The sequence below is a fragment of the Cricetulus griseus genome, chromosome 3, assembly GCF_003668045.3.
Source record: "Cricetulus griseus strain 17A/GY chromosome 3, alternate assembly CriGri-PICRH-1.0, whole genome shotgun sequence".
NCBI classification, from domain to species: domain Eukaryota; kingdom Metazoa; phylum Chordata; class Mammalia; order Rodentia; family Cricetidae; genus Cricetulus; species Cricetulus griseus.
The window spans coordinates 54301804-54323783 of record NC_048596.1 but is presented as its reverse complement, the minus strand read 5'-3'; the positions used below and the strand labels follow the sequence as shown (position 1 = coordinate 54323783).

Here is a 21980-nt window from a genome sequence, read left to right as displayed (position 1 = left end):
CCTTGGCCTCCTGTTTTGCCCATTCTTCAGACCATCAAGGGTTCTCTCAGAAGAGCGGCAGAATTAGCAGGGAAGATGAAATTTGCATTTGCCATATGTTACATGCTGGGCACTGTATTTTGTTTGCTACCATATTGAACATTTTAATTTAGCAAATTTATCACATAAATTTTAATAATTAAACATTGCTTACTGGGCCTGAAGAGGTGGCTCAGTGGTTAAGGACACTGACTGCTCTTCCAGATGACCGGGGTTCAAATCCCAGCACCCACATGGAAGTTTAAAACTAAACTCTGGTTCCAGGGGATCTGACATATTCATACCAATGCACATAAAATAAAAATAAATTATTAAAAGCATTGCTTACTAATATTACAATCAATAGTGTATTTCATTACATGTATACTCTATTATAAACCTATCTTTATATATTCTATTAACTTTTTCCTTTTATTGTTGAGATTATAATATCATCACATTATTTCTCCCCTACGTTCCCTCCCTCAAAACCCTTTCATATACCCCACCTTGCACTTTTTCACATTCACGAACTATTTTTACATAAATTGTTATCATATGCATATATGTATGTACATATATTCCTAAATGTGACCTGTTCAATCTGAATAATATTACTTGTATGTATGTTGTAGGGGTGACCATGGGTATTGGATAACTAATGTACTCTGCTAGAGAAGATTTCTCCCACTCTCAGCATCCCTTAGTTGCCTTTAATTCTTTTTTTTTTTAAAGATTTATTTATTTATTATGTATACAACATTCTGCCTCCATATATGCTTGCACGCCAGAAGAGGGCACCATATCTCATTACAGATGGTTATGAGCAACCATGTGGTTGCTGGGAATTGAACTCAGGACCTCTGGAAGAACAGTCAGTGCTTTTAACCTCTGAGCCATCTCTCCAGGTCCTGCCTTTGATTCTTGTGTAAGGCTGAGACCTTGTAGGCTTTCCCTCATCCATCTCATCTAATGTGTCGTCTTTGTTCTGCTCATGCATACACATGAGAGAGAGAGAGAGAGAGAGAGAGAGAGAGAGAGAGAGAGAGAGAGAGAGAGAAGGAAAGGAAAAAGAAAGTGCTGGGATCAAAGGTGTGGTGGCTTTTTCAACTTTTAATTTAGCAATTATTTAGACTATTTTCACTACCACCTTTCTCCAGTAATTTGTGTATTTTTTTATCTGTCTGTATGAAGACAAGAGGACAACCTTAGGTGCTGTTCTTTAATAGGTTTCCATCTTGTTTGTGAATGTGAGTGCAGACCAAAAGAGGGTGTGAGATGCCCTGGAGCTGGAGCTATGGTGGTTGTGAGCTACCTAATGTGGGTGCTGAAACCAAATTCAGGTCCTCTGCAAAACAAAAAAGATTAGGTTGTAGGAAAGCCTGTAGACCATTTTCTTTTTTAAAATTTTTTATTAATTTATATTTCACATTCCAATCTCAGTTTCCCCTCCCTCTTCTCCTCCTGCTCCCCCACCTCTCATCTGCTCCATGGAGAGTGTAAGACCTCCCCTAGGAAGTCTACTAAGTCTGTCCCATCATCTCGCTGAGGCAGGACCAAGGCACCTCCCCACCCCCACACCCCTGTGTCTAGGCTGGGCAAGGTATCTCTCCATATAGAATGGGCTCCAATAAGTCAGTTTGTGCATTAGTTTTAGATCTTGGTCCCACTGCTAGTGGCCTCGTATATTGTCACTGGCTGCACCATTGTCGCCTATATTAATTAAGGGAGTCTAGTTTGGTCTTATGCAGGTTCCCCATTTGTCAGACCTGAGCCAGTGATCTCTCACTAGCTTGGGTCAGCTGATTCTGTGGGTTTCCCCATCATGGTCTTGACTCCTTTGTTCATATTTTTGCTCCTTCCTCACTCCCTCACTCCAGGAGCTTGACCCATTGGTTAGTTGTGAATTTCTGCATCTGCTTCCATCTGTTTCTGGAAGAGGGTTCTAGCTTCTCTGGGGTTGTGGATTGTAAGCTGGGTATCTTCTGCTTTATGTCTGGTATCCACTTATGAGTGAGTACATACTGTATTTGTCTTTCTGGTTTGGGGTTACCTCATTCAATGTGGTTTTTTTTTTTTTTGTTTTGTTTTTTTAGTTCTGTTCATTTGCCTGTGAATTTTAGGATGTCATTGTTTCTTACCTCCATTGTGTAAATGCACCACATTTCCTTTATCCATCTTCAGGTGAGAGGCATCTAGGCTGTTTCCAAGATCTGGCTATTATGAATAATGTTGCTTTGAACACAGGTGAACAGATGTCCTTGTGGTGTGAATGTGCCTCCTTTGGGTATATGCCCAACAGTGGTATTGCAGGGTCTTGAGGTAAGTTGATCCCTAAATTTCTGGGAAATCGCCATACTGATTTCCACAGCGGCTGTACAAGTTTGCCCTCCCACCAGCAATGGAGGTGTGTTCCCCTTTCTCCACATCCTCTCCAGCATAAATTGGTGTTTTTGATCTTAGCCACTCTGATCAGTGTAAGATGGAATCTCAGAGTTGTTTTGATTTGCATTTCCCTGATGAAAAATATGAAACACTTCACGAATTTGCATGCCATTCTTGGGAAAGGTCCATGCTAATCTTCTCTGTATCATTCCAATTTTAGTGTATGTGCTGCCCAAGTGAGCACAGAACATTTTTCATAATTAGTGATTGGTGGGGGAGAGCCCAACCTGGGCTGTTGGTCCCGGGTTCTATAAGAAAACAGGCTAGGGGTCTGGAGAGATGGCTCAGTGGTTAAGAGCACTGACTGCTCTTCCAGAGGACCGGGGTTCAATTCTCGGCACCCACGTGGCAGCTCACAACTGTCCATAACTCCTGTTCCAGGGGATCTGATACCCTCATAAAGACATTCATTCATGCAGGCAAAACACCAATATACATAAAATAAAATAAATAATTTTTTTAAAAAGAAAGCCGACTAAGAAAGTTAGGAGTAGCCAGCCAGTAAGCAGCTCCCCTCCATGGCCTCTGCATCAGCTCCTGCCTCCAGGTTCCTGCCCTGTTTGAGTTCCTGTCTTGGCTTCCTTCAGTGATGAACTATGATGTGGCGGTATAAGCCAAACACACCTTTTCCTGTCCAACTTGTTTTGGTCACAGTCTTCCTTCCTTCCTTCCTTCCTTCCTTCCTTCCTTCCTTCCTTCCTTCCTTCCTTTCAAGATTTTATTTATTATGTATATAGTCTTCTGCCTGCATGCCAGGAGAGATTACCAGATCTCATTCAAGGTGGTTGTGAGCCTTCACGTGGTTGCCGGGAATTGAACTCAGGACCTCTAGAAGAGCAGTCAGTGCTCTTAACTGCTGAGCCATCTCTCCAGCCCCCACAGTGTTTCCTTATAGCAATAGTAACCCTAAGTAGGACACCAGCCCTTTGTTTTTTGGTTAGGATTTTCTTGTTGTTGTTGTTGTTGTTGTTTGTGTTTGGGTTTTGTTTTGGTTTGGTTTGGTTTGGTTTTTTTGGTTTTTTTGTTTTTTCGAGACAGGGTTTCTCTGTGGCTTTGGAGGCTGTCCTGGAACTAGCTCTTGTAGACCAAGCTGTTGTGTTTGTTTTTTGTTTTGTTTGTTTTTGTTTTTGAGTCAGGGTCTTGCTATGTGCCCCAGGCTGTCAAGAAACCCAGGGATCGGGCTGGAGAGATGACTCAGCGGTTAAGAACACTGGCTGCTCTTCCAGAGGACCAGAGGACCTGAGTTCAGTTCCCAGCAACCACAACCATCTGTTATGAGATCTGGTGCCCTCTTCTGGCATAAAGGTGTACATGCAGACAAAGCACTCATACATAAAATAAATTAAAAAAAAAAAAAAAAAAGAAACCCAGGGATCTCCACCCTCAGCCTTTTGAGTAGTGTGTTCACTACCACACACAGGTAGAATAAAACTAAAATACCTATCACAGACGAGAAGTGCTGGGCCGTCTTCTCTCCTACCACTCTTCTCTTGCTTGCCTCAACCCACAAGTTCGTTTTTATTTCTTTTGTTTCTTCTTTCTTTCTTCTTCTTTTTTTTTCTTGGTTTTTTCGAGACAGGGTTTCTCTGTGTAGCTTTGGAGCCTGTCCTGGAACTTGCTCTGTAGACCAGGCTGGCCTTGAACTCAGAGATCCACCTATCTCTGCTTCCTGAGTGCTGGGATTAAAGGTGTGTGCCACCAATGCCCGGCTTCTTTTCTTCCTCTCTTTCTTTTCATTTTTTTGGAGTTAAGACTCATACTAGATGTTATTTAAGGCAGGTAGATACCCAGGTTCTGCCCTCTCCCTGTAGATCACAGTGAGTGGGTTTCTTCAGAAAGGCTTGAGGGGCTGGCACCTCTGAGTCCCAGGGTCAGAAGCAGAACTGGAAGGCTTCAGACACATGCTGCTTCCATGCTTCCAGGCTGGGCAGCAGAGATGAGAGGCCCATGAAGTGCCAGGTCTCTCCATCAGATACCTTGGGGGTTTGGTTGGAAAGCAGTTGCACACCTGCCTCTGCCAGAAGGCCAGTCACAGTGGGCAGCATTACAAGGTTGGAGGGCTGATCCCAGAACCTGAGCAGGGGCTGGCACCTCTGGCCTGAAGACAGCTCCATTGAACACCTGCAGCATCACTATGGTGCCCTGTACCAAGCCCACAGCTTGATAGGGGGCACCTGCCAGGGCCACAGTCAGGAGGCTTTCCCCACTGCCCTGTTCCCCTGGGACCACAGGGCTATGGGACGTGGTGACATTGAGGCCAGCCTCTTTCACCAGTAGCTTAGTGTTCACCAAGCTCACATCTGCCTGTTTTGATGCTTCCCTCAAAGGCCAATAATGACTGTAGGGCTCAGGCAGGTCCCAGCATTCTTCAGTGATGTTCCTTGTGTCACAACCTGGATGGTCCCTTTTGGGGAGCCAGCCCAGGCATGCATCAGTGTGCCCAACACTTCTGCCAGACCAATCCAAGGCTTGGTGTGTGGAAAGAAGGCACTGGTAAGGGCCGGAGCATTTACCATCCCTGTTAGAGACTTCCCCTTCACCATGCCCACAAATGGGGCTGTGATTTCCCACCCACAGTGGCTCTGGGCCTCCTTGGTGCTGGCCTCCAGAGGGGGACAGCTCATGACATCCTTGTGGGCCACTAAGGCCCAGTCCCATGATGGTTGTTCTGTAAACACATTCAGCTCAGCACCAGCACGCTGACAAGACTGCAAGGCACCTTCATCCACAATTCCTCCTCGAGCAGAGTTCACTACTTGCACACCCTTTTTGCACTGGGCAAAGGTGCCGTCATTCAGCAAGCCTGTGGTGGAGGGCAGGAGGGGAGTGTGGACAGTGACAAACTCACTGAGAGGCCAGATCTCCTCCAGAGGTAGCTGCTGAACACCAAAGGAGGCTGCAACTTCTAGGGAAATGCTGGGGTCATAGCCTACAGTCTTTATCCCAAAGGACTGCATTTGGCCACCTCTCTCCCAATTCTGCCCAGGCCAAGAATTCCCAGTGTCTTTCTGTTCAGCTCTGTCCCCATGAACTTTTTCTGGTCCCGTTTGCCATGTTTCATGGAAGCTGTGGCCTGGGGAATCTGCCTGGCCAGGCACATGATCATCCCGCAGGTGAGTTCCTCAGCACTAAGGCTGTTCCCATTAGGGCACCTCATAACTAGGATGCTCTTTCTCATGGCAGCCTCCATATCCACATTGTCCGTGTCTGTGCCAGCCCTGCCCACCACCTGGAGCTTCTCTGCTGTGTTGATGACATCAGCAGGGACCTTGGTGGCAGACGGAACAATAAGGCCTTCACTGTTCTTCGGCTCAGCCATCAGCTCCTCCTTGCTCAAGTTCTGCTTCTCCACTACACGCAGCCCTCCGTCTTGCAGGATCTTCTGGCAGCAGGGGTCCAGGCTGTCAGTGCTGAGCACTTTGCACAGATCTGTGAAGGCTATTGCTGGAGCAGGCCTCCGAATCAGTTGCTCTGGGTGGGCAGACGCACTTAGGCCAGGAAGCTTCAGGCAGGGCTGGCTCCAGTGACTGAGCCTCGTTTTTTTTTGTTTGTTTGTTTTGTTTTTTGTTTTTTGTTTTTGTTTTTTTGACTTTTCAAGACAGGGTTTCTCTGTGTAGCTCTAGAGCCTACCCTGGCACTCGCTCTGGAGACCAGGCTGGCCTCGAACTCACAGAGATCTGCCTGCCTCTGCCTCCCGAGTGCTGGGATTAAAGGCATGTGCCACCAACGCCCGGCCCTGAACCTCATTTTTATTTCTTAAGCAAGTCAAACACTTCTCATTTTAATGTCCTTACACATCCTTCATTTGGATTTGGATTTCTCTTTGTTCTCATCTTTAAGGGGTTAGCTCAGTGTCACTCCCACAGAAGGTGGTAGTGTAAATGAGTGCCCAGTTAGTCTGTCAAATAAGAAAGAACTGGGCCAGGCTGTGGTGGCACCTGCCTTTAATCCCAGCACTAGGGAGGCAGAGGCAGGCGGATCTCTGTGAGTTCAAGACCAGCCTGGTCTACAAGAGCAAGTTCCTGGACAGTCTCCAAAGCCACAGAGAAGCCTGTCTCAAAAAAAAAAAAAAAAAAAGAAAAGAAAAGAAGAAAGAAAGAAAGAAAGAAAGAAAGAGAAAGAGAAAAAGAAAAGAAAAAAACAGAAAGCTGGTGAATTTGTAACTGAAAGATCTCTGAGTTCAAGGCCAACCTGGACTACAGATCCAGTTTCAGAACAGCCAAGCTTAGACAGTGAGGAAACAATAGAAAACAGAAAGTTGGTGAAGATGTGATTGAATGAGGGGGCCATGTTCCAGCCCCAGTAAACAGCAGAACTTGGAAGCAGTGGCTACATGGTTCTGGAGTTAAGAAGAAAGGGGCTTTGGAATTTGCTTCTGAGACTAAGAAAGCCACTGAGACCAGGCATGAGTCAGCAGTGTCCCTGAATGGAGGCCATTGCATTAGGCTGTGAAGGTGAAGCCTGGATTGCCTTGGAGATCCCAAGATGCTGGAGATGCCAGAGCCATGGGATACCTGCTGAGGAAGAGCTGCTAACAGGGAGTGGAACCAGCCCAAGAGAGAGAAGTGTGTTACAGTCAGCAAAGCAGAAAGAGTTGGAGATCTGAAGACTGTTCTGACATCCAACATGGAGATGCAGAGTTTGGAGTTTGCCCAGCTGGTTTTTGGTCTTGCTTTGGTCCAGTATTTCCTTTTCTACATTTTGGAACAGTAATGTATATTCTGTGCCATTATATGTGGGAAGTTTGTGATCTGTTTTTCTTTTGATTTTATAGGAGATTACAGTTAAGAGATTGCATGAATCTCAGAAGAGACTTTGAACTTTGACTTTTAAACATTGTTGAGACTGTGATAGACTATACAGACTTTTAAAGTTGAACTAAATGTGTTTTGAATTATGATATTGTTACAAGCTTATGGAGGCCAGGGAATGGAATGTGATAGTTTGAATGCGATTGGCCCATGAATTCATAGATATGACCTTGTTGGAGGAAGTGTGTCACTCTGGAGGCGGGCTTTGAGGTCTCATATATGCTCAAGCCACACCAGTGATTCAGACTACTTCCTGTTCCTGCAAGTCAACATGTAAGACTCAGCTCTGTCTCCAGCACCATGCTTGCTTGCATGCCACCATGTTTCCCGCCATGATGATAATGATCTAAGTCTCTGAAACCATAAGCCACCCATTTAAATGTTTTCCTTTATACAAATTGCTGTGGTCATGGTGTCTTCACATCAGTAGAAACCCTAACTAAGACACTGGGCATGGGCTTTGTTTTGAGGTTTCTCTCTGCCTCTATCTTGTGGAACAGATGTAAGCTCTCAGCTACTTCTCCAGTGCTATGCCTACCTGCCAGCTGCCACTCTTTGAGCCCTGATAATCATGGACTAACCTCCTGAAACTCTAAGCTAGTCCCCAACTAAATACTTTATTTTATAATTTGCCTTGGTCATGATGTCTCCTCACAGCAATAGAACAGAACTAAGACCCCTCTCTCATGCACTGTGTCCCCAGAATGTCAGTCACTCTCAGATTCTAAAGTTCCCGGGCTCAGGGGGTTCAGTTTGTCTAGCTGTTCTAAGGTGATGACGCTCAGCCACAGGAGCCTCAGCAGCCAGGAATGGTGCAGTTACTTCTCCTTCCAGCAGGTGGCAACATTGCCTCTTCTATCTTATTTTCCTCACCTCAGGACCAGGTGGTCTGGGTGAACCTCAGGGTGGGTTATCAGTGGAGTGCTGGCTCAAGTCTGTAATCCTAGCACCTGGGAGACTGAGGCAGGGGGATTTGCAAAAGTCTGAGGCCAACTTGGGTGCTACACAGTGAACTCAAGGTTGGCCTGGACTCAAGAATGAGATGCTGTCTCGAAGAAGAAGGGGGGGGGGGGAGAAGGAGAAGGAAGAAGAAAAGAAGAAGGAGGAGAAGGAGAAGGAGAAGGAGGAGAAGGAGGAGAAGCTGATTGTGGTGGTGCACACCTTTAATCCCAGCACTTGGGAGGGAGAGGCAGGAAGATCTCTTGAGTTCCAGGCCAGCCTGGTCTACAGAGCAAGTTCTAGGGCAGCCAGGGCTACAAAGAGAAATCCTGTCTTGAAAAACAAACAATCAAAAGGCAAGGGACACTGGGAAGTGGGGCATGATGTAAATACAGTAAGTATCTGTCATTTTATTTTTAAAAAAGAGACAATTCAGTGCTCCAGAGGCAGAGTTAGGTAGATCTTTATGAGTTTCAGGCCAGTCTGGCCTATATTATATAGCAGGTCTTTATAGCCAGGGCCTGTTACAACAAGCAAACAAAAATCTCAAAGACTTGGGATGGGAGGTTGGTGGGGGGAAGGGAGGAGGGGAGGGAGAGGGAACTGAGATTGACATGTAAAAGAAGCTTCTAATTTAAATAAAAAATAAATTTAAAAAATCTCAAAGGCAAAATAAACAAGAAATACACCACAAGGACAGGTGGTGTTGGCACACACCTTTAATACCAGCACTTGGGAAGCAGAAGCAGACAGATCCCTGTGAGTTTGAGGCCAGCTTGTCTATAGAGTGAGTTCCAGGAAAGTCTCCAAAGCTAAGAAACCTTGTCTTGAACCCCCCCAAAAAAGAAATACACAACAAATAAAATATATGTTATTGTCACCACCTGCCAAATATCAGGGAAGTGTTTCCTTTTTTCTCACAGAAGTTTCCCAAATCCACCCCCTTTCTTAAATTTTTAGTTATTAGTTGTAGTAATATATGTTGTGTGCATGTGTGTATGTAGTGTATAGTAGTATGTGTGCAGTGTGTGTGTAGTGTGGTGTGTGTGTATGTGTGCAGTGTGGTATGTGTGTAGTGTATGTACAGTGTGGAGTGTGTACAGTGTGTGTGTGGAGTGTATGTACAGTGTGGAGTGTGTACAGTGTGTGTGTGGAGTGTATGTACAGTGTGGAGTGTGTACAGTGTGTGTGTGTATGTGTATACACACAGCCCTGTGTGTGTCTTGGAGTGCATTAGAAATCTGAGGACAGCTTCCAGGGGTGGGCTGTCTCCTTCCATCAAGGATTAAATGCAGATCATCATTCTTGCACAAACACCTTTATCTATTTCAACACTTCACTGTCCCTGTGCTGAGGAGGGAATGGAGCTAAGGCAGGGTCCTCTTGGGGGTGACAGTGCAGATTTTGGCTCCACCAAACACCCATTAAAGGAAGAAAAGGGTGTCAGGGCCCTGTGAATACCTTCCTTTCTGTGAGGGAAGGACCTTCTGAAGGCCTGGCTCTGCAGCTGGACTCTGAAATGAGAGGAGGCCAGGACAGTTTTCAGGGCTGTGCTTCTGTGTTTCTGTGGAAAGATTGAAGCCTGGAGTTGTCATCCTTCCTTGCAGAAGAGGCTCTCTAAGTCACCACTAAGAGGTCTCTAGGTCACCACTGCCTTGTAGGTCAAAACAACCTGAGTTTTTTTTTTTTTTCTGCACTTTTTTAAGACAGGGTTTCTCTGTGTAGCCTTGGCTGTCCTGGAACTCTCTTCATAGAGCAGGCTTGTAGATGGATATTTCTGCCCCACTTGGTCCTCTAGCCATTTAGTCCCAAATAACACACAGAGGCTTATATTAATTATAAACTGTTTGGCCAATGGCTTAGGTTTCTTATTGGCTAGCTCTCTCTCAATCATTAACCCATTTCTCTTAATCTATGTATCTCCACGTGGTCTTGGCTTACCAGACAATGCTTAGGCGTCCTATCTTCCTTGGAGCCACATGGTGTCTCCCTGACTCCTCCTTTCTCTGTCCCTATTCAGATTTCCCACCTGGCTAAATCTTGCCCATCCGTTGTCTGAAATAGCTTTATTCATCAACCAATAAGAGAAACATACATTCACAACATACAGAAGGACATCCCCCATCACAGGCTGGCCTTGAACTCACAGAGATTGCCTGCCTCTGACTCCTGAGTGCTGGGATTAAAGGTGTGTGCCACCACCACCTGACTTTTTCTGCACTTCTTCAATTGGAAGAGACTTTTGTCCCATCTTAACAGTGTCTCTTTGTTGTTGTTTTTGTTACTGCCCTCACTTTACCTGTGAGAAAGTGGAAGCTTTAGGCCTACTCCAAAAGTAAGTGGTCGGAGTGTGATATGAATACAGGTATTTCTGCTTCCTAATTTTCATTTGCCCACCACTAGCCATACCCTGTGGCTGTTGAGCCTTCGAGTTTGGAGTCAAAAACCATAATTTGAAATTTTCTCTCCCACTGACTTGTCACAATTCTGCTCTGCTTTGCAGACTTGGAAGGGTCAAAGGTGTGGATAACTTGGGGCCCTGCTCCAACAAACACTGTCATTCTTAGGGAGTCTGTAGTAATTCATTGGCTTTTGGAGCTGAGAGGACAGCCAAGACTTGGGATGGGGTGTATTAGCTCACCTGCACCTCTCACTAACTGTGGGGGAAACACCCACCATCTAGTTGGTTTATCAGTGAAACGGAGCTTTATTGCAGTGATTTAGATATTTGCTCATTGAAAAGCCCTATGTGATGATAACCGGTTACAGCTTCCAATGTAAGATCTAAGGCTCCACAAGGACATCAGTATCCTGCACCATCAGGCAGGAAAAGACCAGAACCCATATCCAGGACCAATGTCAAGCTGAGGCCTCAGACCCTTTGCTTTCCCTAACACTGTGACCACTGTAAACCCATGACAGAGAGAATTTCCAGTATCCTCAAGGAAGCCTCTGCTTCAGACAAATGCTCAGTCTTCTAGCACAGTGTGGACCACATGCTGAAGGCTCAGATTCAGTGGAGAAATGAACAAGTTCACGACGAGATGCCAGAGCTGAGAGCAGGGTCAGCCCGTGTCTCCTGTCCCAGGGCTCCTATTTGTGCTCCTCGTGTTCTCTCCTCCCCACCCTTCCCTTTTCACAGTAGTGCAGGACACCAGAGCTACCAAAAAGGCAAACTGGACTTTATTATAAAGTTGGCTACAAAGTCACCGCAGCACCACGAGGTGGCCACCTGGGCAAGCCCAGGCAGTCTGGCGGCCGGGTGAGTCCCGCACCAGGTACACGCACTCGTGCAAGCACACGTGTGACGGCAGATCTGCCTTCCTCCATCGGAAAGGAATGTAGCGTCTCTTCGCGCCCCCCACCCCAGGCGCGGGGCGCAAAAGTCACAGGAAGGGCCGCCAGGGCGGCAGAGTCCATCGGAATTGAAATCCCGTTACTGCTTTGTAGAGAATTCTACGTGGGTGTCAAGAGCCCCTCAGGGCACAGGCTAGCCCCAGGTGGGCCATGCCTTTCCTCCAACAAAACCCAGGGGTGGCTTGGCCCCTAGGAATGGAGAACTGGCCCAAGCCCATGGGGCAGCGCGGTGGGGAAGTGAGACTCCCCCATTCTCCGCTTGAAATCCATTCAAGGAAGCTCACTACGAGTGAATACAGATTGAAATGGAAACTGGGATCGCTCGAAGTCCCTTGATTTTAAAAAGTTGCTCCCCTCCCTTGCCCTCCCACCTCCCCCCTAAATCCTTCGGGGCCTGGAGAATCAGATATATCCCCCTCTGGCCCCCAGAATCCCCCAACAGTCCCGGGGGGTGGAGAGCGGCTCCACGTCTTGATGACAATATGCCATACTTGACGACGTTAAGTCACAGACTTATTCAAAACGTTGTTTCCCCTCCACTTCCATCTGTCGGAGAGGGAGAGGGAGGAAGGGAGGGGGAAGGGAGAGGGAGAGAGAGAGAGAGAGAAATCAGTCAAACCTATTAGGAAAAGGGTCCTTGGGCTCAGGCTGTGGCACAACGCCAATATGGGCTTCAAAAGGGCTGGCCAAATGAGGAAATGATCCCCAGAGTGTCAGTAAATAAGGGGCAATTTGGAGAGGATAGCACAGGGCCACTGAGATGGAGCTAGGGGCTCAGCAACGTCTTTTCTTTCTCCAACTTCTACCAACTGTTGCTCTACATCCCCTTTAGGGGGAAGCAACAACTCTCATCCATTTTTGTATGACTTAAGCAAAATTTCTTTAACTCTGGGGCCCTGATTATTTTTGTCTAAAAAATGGAGATGGTGACTGGTCTAGGTCCCTCATGAACTTCCAAGCTTTTGCCTAAGGATTGACCATCACTTTATCCCATATTACCTCCCCTGCCCACCAGATCTATTAATCTTTCATACAAAGTTTTGCATTGTTCTGATCCTCACTACCCTCCTTAGTGGTAGATGATATTGTTCACTTAGTAAAACTGAGGTCCAGAGAGTGGAACTCATTCACCCAATCTACCCTACATCTGATTAAAACAGGACAGGGACAGGAACTCTGGGACATTTAGGCTGGACTCACCTTCATGGAAGCTGTCTTGAACTTGGCTCTGGAGTTGATGCAACTCATCAGCAAACCCTTCGTAGGGGAATGTTGAGACACCTGTCTCAAAGGCGGTTTCATAGGTGGCCAAGTCCTCCAGGAAGCTGTGATCTTCTGGGGACAAGTTGTTGCAAGGTGACAGGGCCCCTCCTGGGACCTCTGCCTCAGGATCCCCCGATCCCCATTCCCCATTGGGGTCTGGAGTAGAGAGATCCATGAAGATGTCTTCCACTGGCGTCTCTTCCAGGAATAAAGAATCTGGGTCAACCAGGAGGTCCAGCTCCTGGCATTTCCAGGGCTTCAGATCCAGGCTAAGCACAGGGGGTCCAGCCCCTGACAGGGACAAGTTGGGGTTCAGGGGCTCCAGCCCTCCAAGTGGCTCCAGTCCCCCAGTGCCAGCCTCAGCTGAAAAGGGCCTGTCTACGCCCTGAGCCAATTGGCTGATCTGCTGGATGAGACGATCTATCTCATTTTGTTCTTTCTCAGAGTATTGGAAGAAACTTTGCTTGACTGGAGAGGCCTCAGGTGTGAGCAGGCCTTCAGGCACCAGGGGAACATCCACAGAGAGAGGGCCCCGGAGCTGAGCTAGGGCCAGGAGTGTGCAGTCCCCATTACCAGGGCTGCTAGGACTTGGGGGCAACTTCTCATAGAGAAAACTGCATCCCTCCTGGGCGAAGTAAGTCTTGGTAGGATTGGGGCTCAGTTGCTCTGGAAAAGTTTGGCTAGGACTGTTCAGGTGTGCTTGGAAGGCTGTGCTGGGAGGAGTCAGCTGCTCATGGGCGGGGCTACCCAGAGGTTCTGGGAATGTGGCAGTGCTGGGGAGCAGCTGGTCTGGGAAGGTAGAGGTGCACGGAGTCAAATGGTCTTCATAGCTTCTGGTTGGGGTTTCAGTCAACTGTCCTTGTAATGAACTGGTTAGTGGGTCTGGGAATGTTGCACTGCTGGGTGTCAGCTGATCAGAGAAAGTCACGGTGCTTGGTGTCAGCTGTTCTTGAACAGAGCTGGATGGAGTGGGCAAGTGAGCCTGGAATGGTTCATGGAGGCTGAAGAGGAAGGCACAGCCTCCTGGCTGATGGGGTGTGTAAGGTGGAGTACACACCAAATCCTTGCTCAGGTCTGCTTGGAGAGAAGGCTCAGGCCTAGAAGGGAATGGCAGGTAACTGAAGTCCAGCTCTTTGGGGGGTTGGAGAAGCTCTTCTGATGTTGAGATCACACCTAGTTCAGGTGCCCTGGGGAAGCTGGTGCTTCTGGAACGCCCCAGGGCTGGCATAAAGAGTGGGTTAGAACACTGCTCCTGGGAGAAGACACTCTCAGGGAATGAGGGTAGCATGGCTGGGGTTCCCAGGACATAGGCTGCCTGGGTGTCTTCAGAGTTCAGCTGTTGGCGGAGGCTCCAGGCTTCCGTGTCACTGGAGAGGAAAGAAGAAGTGGCTTGTAAGGCTTTGCTGTCAGTTACCAGAGTTGTTTTCTGAGTTGCATTCTCTCCATGCAGATCTCAGCTCCTCCTCCTCTCTCCTCCATTCTGTATCTTATGACTTACCTGATAGGGTAGTTGTTGGCAGTAATAGGGCCTTCTGGACCTTCTGAGTATAGCATGCAGTAGATCCACGTCCAGCCTCCAAGCTTGGCTTGAAGTCTCACTACCATTTCTGCATGAATATCTCCACTCTCAGCCACTGGAGAGAAAGAGAGGTACATCAAGCAACACCACCTAAACACCTACCTTCCTCACCTCCACCCTGGCTGGACTAAGGGAGTCATGAATTTTCTGACTACCTAACCTGTACCTCTAGGCTCCCCACCGTGACTATCATTTAGTGTTTCTTAGCTCTGTCCTATATTGCCTTGACTTCTCACCCCAAAGTTGACTCTATAGCTTCCAGAACTGCTGGGTTCAGGGTCTCCTCAACATCAGTGTGGACCACAACCCATTCCTGATCTATTTCCCATGCCTTCTCCCAGCTTCCTGTGTTATCCACAGTCTCTCAGGACACTCACACAGGCGGTAGTGTTGAGAAGAAGCGTGGGCCAGGTCCTCAGGATGTAGCAGTCCATACCATGACTTACAGAGCAGTTCGCTGCGCTCAAAGCCCAGGTAGATTAGGACACTGGGAAGGTGGAAAGGGTGAGGTCAGCTTTCTGTTTTCCTTAACTTGACACATGCACTTCACTCCCTCCCAGTTCTCTGCCCATGTAAGCCCCATCCTCCCTGTCCTGAATCTAATAGGGTCAAGAATCTAAGGTACCCTCCTTTCTGGCCTGCCTTCTTACTGGAGTTTGAACACTCTGGGCTTACCTTTCAGAGATGTCCAGTAGGGCTAGGTCCTTAGCATGCCGGCTCTGGAACATGGCCAGGAAGAGTGAAGCAGGGCCAGGGCCAGGGCCAGGGCCAGGGCCAGGGCGGGGTCTTGGCTCCAGTGGGGCACAGAAAGCTGTGAACACAGGGTTTCCTGCCCAGTAGGCCCCAGGTGGATGAGCATGGAATCGACCTCGAATAAGCACCAGTTTGTTTCCTGCACTCTGGCGCCGGAGAGACTTGGAGGTGTTGAATCGGCAACGGAAAAGGCGATCTAGGTGAAGAAAAAAGAAAAAACGGACTAAGAGAGTGGGCAGTAGCGAAAAAACAGATGGTTGGAGCAGAGGAGCAGAGGAGTGGACCGAAGGATGGGTAAAAAGCTCTTACCAGCATCCAGAGCAGAGGGCATGGTGAGCTGCTGGCGAACAGTGAGATGGTCAGCAGGGTCAATGATGTCGTAGATACTGTCACCCTGGGCAACCAGGTCCACCTAGAAGAATGAAAGAAGAGGTGGTCATTAGTGAAGACAGCAAGAGCCAATCTGTGACCAATAGCATTTCTCAAGGCAGAACCCTCCACACAAATACCTCCAGGAACTCTTGGTTTCTCAGTACTCACCATAGAGTGGCCCAGATGCTCGCTCACACTCTCAGACAGGTATAGCAACTTCCCTTCAGCTGTGAACACAAGCAGAAATCCAGGTAGTGCTGCCACAATGTCTTCAAGCTCTTGAGCTGAGAGAAGCCCCGTGGGGCCAGCCAGAGGAGTGCCTGTAGGGTGAGAAGATGTTATGAGTCAGGGTAAGACTCGGGTACAAAACAGAGATGAGGAGGGCATCGTCTAAATCTCAGATTAGAGACAGGGAATTCTCACAGACCTATCTCTGCAAACACCTGTTGACCCTTTGCTTGTGGATTTTGGCCAGGAAACCTGTTGCTGAAACTATCGTGCCAGGGAGCCCTCAGACTTCCAAGCCCTGTGCGAACCTCAGCAACCCTGAACTGTCAGCACCGTGGACAGAGCTCTCCCAAAGGAATTGGGGTTCAGCACCGCGGACAGCACCATGTGCAGCAAGGCGGTGCTTTAAGCACCGCGGACAGCAGCATATGAGCAAGGTGGTTTCAGGACCCAGGACAGCACCCCCAGCGAGCATAGAAAGTCCCTCTAAGCATTTCCCTGCACAAGCTGCTCTTTCCTAGACTTTGCCTTTGCAGACTTTCCCTGCAGCTTGCCAGGCTTCCTTCCGTCCACTGTCTGGATTCCTGGAGTGCCTCTGAGGTATTGGGAACCCGAACCATTCTGTTTTAGCTTTCCATCTCCCACAAATCTGGTGCTAGGATCATCATTCAGGCTAGTCTAGACAGAGCTCCGGAGAAAAAGTCGGAAGTCCGGAGTCCCCTCAAGTCCCTTCTCTCCACAGTCTTCCAGCACGCTGTCCTAGACAAGCGGCAGTTTCAGCGTGTTCCCTAAGCTCCTCCATCCCTAGTCCCCGTCAGCGCTGGTCTCCGGTAGCCCAAGCTTGCTCACCTCCAGCAAAGAAGACACCCTTGCGAGTGTAGATGCAGGCAAGACTCATGATGTGCAGGTAGGACAGCCGGACCTTGTCCGCTTCAGCCAACGGCAGCAGTTCCTTGAGGTTCCGGATCTCAGCGTTGATCTGGTCGCGGCGCGCCTTGGAGGCGCCCTTGGTGGATCGGTACATGATTGCCGGCTGTGGAGCTCCGGCTCCGGCTCCGGCTCCCGAACACCTGCGATCCTGCTCCGATGCACAGGAGGCTTCCTCTTCCTTGCTTCCCGGTCTTTCGCTCAGGCTCTCGCTTGCTCCCGCTCTGCTCCTGGGCTCCGCTCGGCAGCGCTGCCCCCCTCGCCTGCCTCGATCCGCCTTATATAGCTCCTGGCAGGCGTGGGGGGCTCGTTTTAGAGACGGAGGGGGGAGCGGGAGGCGGGAGGCTGGGCTAAAGCAAGCTGCAGCGGGAGCCACTGGCTGGGAGGGGGGCGCTCCTCCTCCCTCCTAGGCTTCCTACGTCATCTTGTGACGTCGAGCAGGAGAGGGAGGGGGCGGGGGAAGGGGGGGAAGGAGGCTGCGGAGGGGGCCGGCTGGCGAGAGCTGTGCAGAGCCAGGCATGGAATGCAGGGACCCAGGTTTCCCATTGTATTCTGTTGGGAGGAGGAACAGTGCACGGGTTAGGGTGGTCTGAAGCCCTTGGCAGGAGAGCCAAGGACGGGCTGATACCAACACTGATTTTTCTAAGGAGGCAAAGGATAGAGAGGGGCAGGGTCTTCTGCGAATTTGCCTCTATCTGCCACGCAAAGGTCAAAGTCACAAGAGGAACTTTCCTTGGCTTTGGGGGAGGGGGTGGGTCACAACTGGAGGTCTTCTCTGGGGTCTATTCAATCTGAAAAATCCCTTAGCCACTTTCAAATAAATAATTCCTTCCTCCCCTTCAAGGCCTGGCCTGAGGGTCTAAAGATCTAGGATAGAGAGGAATGGTGGTCCTGTGAGGAAGAGACCCAGCTGCATTCGGCCTTGATCATACACCCGGGGCGGCACAGGAACACAAACACCACTGTTGTGCTCTGCAGTGATTCCTGCTTCCTCTATTATAACCTCAGCCACCTGTGGGGGGAAACTGAGGCAAGGATCCAGACCCTAGTGAGGATCTGGGTCTGCATTTGGGTCTCCCCGCACCCTCTCCCGCTTGCCAGCCCCCGAGGCGAACTGCTCCCCCGCCCTCTAGCGAGCCCCAGAGTCTCCAGCGGGCTGGGGGCGGGGGCGGGGCTGGGGGAATCCCAGCTCCATATTAGGACAGGAATCCTCCGGCGGCTGCTGCGGCGGCGGCGGCAGCGGGCGGGGCCTACCGGCCTCCGCACTGCTCCGGAGAGCTCCCCCCACCGCTTCGGCGGGGAAGAGGGGGAGGCAGCCAAGAAGCCAGGGTCTGCTGGGCCCTCCGTGACTGCTGCACCTACCCAAGACCCTTTAATTCTGCCAGGCTCCCCTTCCCATCTCCCTCCAACTCTTCCTCCATTTTTAGCGCCAAGGCTCCTTGTTCTGCCTTTTCACTTTCCACCATGTGTGCGTGTGCGTGTGTGTGTGTGTGTGTGTGCGCGCGCGCGCGTGTTTCCTTTCTTCTTCCTCCATTGAATGTTAGGCAGTCTGTCTCAGCTTTGTGGACCCCCAAACCCCTGAAAATTGCACCTTTGGTTTAATTATCAGCCATTCTCTGGCTTATCCCCATAGGGTGGCCTTTGCATCACACCTCCCCTTTCTCTAGTCAATATATATGATTGCTCTCTACAGAGGGAATGGGTGCCCTGTTTTTAATCCACAACCTCATAAAAGGAGAGAGCGATGGTCTATGGAAACTTTTTCCTGAAATTTCATTTAGAGTAGAAAAATGTAAACACACTTTTAGGGCAGGAAAAAAACAACACCATTTAAAAAATTGTGAGAGAGGGACAGTCCTGGCTGTGGAAAGTCATAGAGGTAGAGATGAACTTTGACACCAAGGAGAAAAGTTTCTGGTCAAGAAAACCCCCATTCCACATGGAAAGGGGTGGTACCAAGAGAATCAACGTGGAATGAGGAGAAGGGGGTGTTGAAGACGGTGCATGCAGGAAGGGGGCTATGGCTTAGTGGTAGAGCACACGTCTAGCATGCTCAAAGCTTGAGTTCAATCCCTAGTGGTGCCAAAAGTGGGGGTGGAGAGAAGGAACAGGTGCATGGTTATAGAGACCCTATCCTACCATACTGGTAGAGATTCAAAGCATCTACTTAAACCATTGTGTGGCCAGTGGACTTGTTTGTTTCCCAGTGCTGAGAATGGGACCAGGACTTTATGCATGCTAGACAAGCATTCTATTACTGAAGCTTATTCCCAGCCTGTCTTCCTCGAATACAGATGCTCTAGGCCTTGGCTAGGAGACATTCTTGGTATCTCCTTCGCAATAAGTTGCGTCTCTCTGCTGCATTCAGCTGGTCTCCAAGCAGTTTGAGCAGCAGGGCTATGAAAGCACAGGGTGATGGTCACTGTCCGTGGTGCTGAATATTGCCTTGCCAATCAGATTGGCCATGGCCTGCCTGTAACATCAAATCAGAGGTGGGCCTCGGAGTAGCAGAGTGCCACTGCCATCCTCTCCTGAGAATATATATGGGCTATTTACAGGGGTGGGGGTCAAGACTCCCGGGCTCCAGGAACTAGTTAAGCTAGGGGAAAGAATTCAACTCAAGGGAAGAATCCTCGGGTTTTTCCAGAATGGACTAGGGATGAGAGACTTTGGAAGGGAAGAAGGGTCTAGAAAGAGACAAGGGAGGGGGTAGATGAGGGATCATCCTAGTTTACCTACTCTGATTCAAGTTGAGAAGCTCTCTGTGCCCCCAATGTCTCCTCTCCCTAGGCCAGCTCCCACTCCTTTTGCCTCCCACCTCCATATGAAACTATTTTTAACCATGCAGAACCAAAAATAGCCTGGCAGCAGCTTCAGGCCGTGGGAGAAGAGCTATTTATATCACCAGTGACGGTTCTGAAATAGCAGGCAGGAGGAGGGGGGCGGCTGGCACGCTAGAGAGCTCCTGGCCGCTGCTAAAAATACTGTCAGTGTGAGTCATCCTGGCCTGGCTGAGTCACCCCACTCTCCCCCCCCCCAAGCGGCAGGCAGCAGAAGCAGCAGCAGAACAGAATTGGAAGCCTGAGATGGGGGAGGCATCACAGCCTTTGGTTATGGGAAAGTGGGCAAGGAGTGAGTTGGGAGAGGGGCTTTGGGGTCTCTGTGTGTGTGTGTGTGTGTGTGTGTAAAGAATATGTGGGGGTGTACAAGAGATTCCCAAGCTTGCTGGGTGAGCATGCAGCATTTGCAGCTCTGCTCTCCTGCTATAGGATGCTTAGAACAATTGAAGGGGAGATGTGTGTGTGTGTGTGTGTGTGTGTGTGTGTACTTGACTGAAGCTGTGTTGCATGTTCTGTGTCTTCATCCAAGCCTGTATGTCTGAACACACTTGTCTATCTGCATCCATGTATCTGTTTGCATGTGTTTTGTAGCTGGGATCTGCATCCTTATGTGTCTATATATTTGCCAGTACCTGCATCTGTGGTTTTTATCTGTCTGTGTTTTTCTAAGTCTCTACCTTCATGTGTCATGTGCAATTATGTATTTTGTGCTTACATATATTATTTTACAGTTTTCTGCATGTCTGTGTCCATACCTGAGTCTGCCTTGGACCTTTTCTCATGGCATTAGATGGTTTGTGTAGATTGCATGCTTGCTGAGACTCAGTGCACTTTCCCTTGGCTACTGTGGTACCATTTGTTGGTTTGTTTGTTTGTTGTTTTTGCATCATCTATCCTTTGCTCACCTCTCTCCACCAAGCATCTTTCTTTCTAACTCTAAGCCTCTAATCATTTGCAAAGGCCTCTCTGCTGCATGCAATATCTGCAGTGGAGAAAAACAACTTCATAGGAACACTCCCCTTTCTCTGGAACCATCCCGAATCTTCTCTGGCCTGCAGGAGTAAGTGGTTTTCTATCACTCCATATTTGGGGAGCTGAGAGAAGGGCTTTCTTTAGTTCTAAAAAAAATTGCTGGTGTGGGCATAGGCATGTGTAGCACGCACATACACACAGAGACACACACATAACTGAGAGAATGAGAGAGAAAAAAATATCAAGGTCCCTTCTTTACTGAGCAGAGCTCGCATCTGTTGCCATGGAAACCCACCCACTCCTTCCCCGAAAAATCACCAAGAAGAGGTGATGGCATCGAGAAGGGATTGGCTGAATCCTTTCTTTATTTTTTTCCGAAAAAGGCCTTTTTATAGCAAGAACAGGCCATGAGATCCCTTGCCCCTGTCTTGCACAGCTTTATTGGGGCTCTACAGGGACGTCACCCCACAACCCCTGTTAGAGAAGAAGTAATGTATCTTTTTCAGAGATTTTCCAGGAGGAAGACCTCCTGAGGAGTTGGAAGGTGGGTGGAGGATTTGGTTCTTCAGAATATTATGGAGACCCCTGGCTGCTTTTTCTCAGAAATTGGAGCGAGGATGTTGACAGAGGACTGTAGATGCAATGTGGTGTTTGTCTGCACAAGTATGTCTATGAGGAAGAGAAGGAGAGGTGAGGGGAAGGAGAGGGAGAGGAAGAGGGAAGACAGAGAATAAAAGAAAGAATGAATCACTTGCTAGGGCTTCAGAGATGAAAAGGTGCTAAACGATGTGGCATTCAGAGATCATATGAGAAACAGGAGCACAAGATACAACTTAAACTTTATGATGCAAGCAATGGGGTTGCAAGTTCCCACTGGACCACAGCTGTCATTGCTTCCTGGATGCTCCAGGGAAGCTGAGACCAGAGCTGGCTTGGAGGACCCAGAAGCTTACTGTTCCTAACTCTAGTGCCAGCCTGACTCTCAAAGGCCTCCTGAAAAGCTGGCCACCAGCCATGTTGCTCCCTCAAGTGAACTCTAGCACCCTGCCAAATGGCGGGATGGTGGAGAAGAAGAGAGAACCTTGCTGCCTCCTGTGCTTGGCTTGCTCCAGAAATGGGGTCACTGAGGACCCCATTGGAAACACAGACCAAGAATCTGACTATTGAAATATGCATCTCATCCCAGAAGGCTATTATCATCCTCAGCAAGCAAGGACATGGCCCCTGTGGAAGGCTTAGTGCCACTCAAAGTGATGGAGTAAGGGGATGGAGGGCACTCTCTTTTTCATGTATTTATTTATCATGTGGGGACACAAATGTGCTGTGGTGTGCATGTGTGGAGGTCAGAGGCTAACTTGCAGGAGTCAGTTCTTTCACTCCATCACATGGGTCCCGAGAGAGGATCAAACCCAGGTCATCAGGTTTGCCAGCAAGTGCCTTAACCTTCCTGGCCATCCTATCAGCCCCTCTTAGACA

At 48.8% G+C, this 21980-nt stretch overlaps 2 protein-coding genes and 1 non-coding gene across 3 annotated transcripts; all 3 read right to left on the bottom strand.

Moving 5' to 3' along the window:
• Window positions 1–2540: 2540 nt before the first annotated feature.
• LOC113834985 lies at window positions 2541–2647 on the bottom strand. Its single transcript, XR_003484062.1, has one exon. It is a non-coding gene; the product is annotated as a U6 spliceosomal RNA (small nuclear RNA).
• A 1687-nt stretch (window positions 2648–4334) lies between these two features.
• On the bottom strand, window positions 4335–11633 carry LOC100767881 (D-3-phosphoglycerate dehydrogenase-like). The gene is given in 5 exon segments (XM_035441596.1): window positions 4335–4548; window positions 4550–4790; window positions 4793–5422; window positions 5425–5934; window positions 11489–11633. Coding segments are annotated over 5 exon segments (1740 nt in total).
• Window positions 11634–12087: 454 nt separating this feature from the next.
• Window positions 12088–16789, bottom strand: Npas4 (neuronal PAS domain protein 4). Its single transcript, XM_027408649.2, has 8 exons — window positions 16615–16789; window positions 15706–15857; window positions 15475–15577; window positions 15088–15361; window positions 14790–14899; window positions 14332–14467; window positions 12771–14200; window positions 12088–12116 (listed from the first exon to the last, which is right to left on the bottom strand). The coding sequence occupies exons 1-8, from the start codon at window positions 16787–16789 to the stop codon at window positions 12088–12090; spliced, it is 2409 nt and encodes an 802-aa protein (XP_027264450.1).
• Between the last annotated feature and the right edge of the window lie 5191 nt (window positions 16790–21980).

Excerpts from the sequence above, each read along its gene's own strand:
- Npas4 (XM_027408649.2), bottom strand. The coding sequence starts at position 16,789 with ATGTACCGATCCACCAAGGGCGCCTCCAAGGCGCGCCGCGACCAGATC. Across the intron at positions 15,858-16,614 it reads GGGTGTCTTCTTTGCTGGAG|GCACTCCTCTGGCTGGCCCC; the intron begins GTGAGCAAGCTT and ends CTCACCCTACAG. Across the intron at positions 12,117-12,770 it reads TCAAGACAGCTTCCATGAAG|ATGGAAGTGGAGGGGAAACA; the intron begins GTGAGTCCAGCC and ends CCTCTCCGACAG.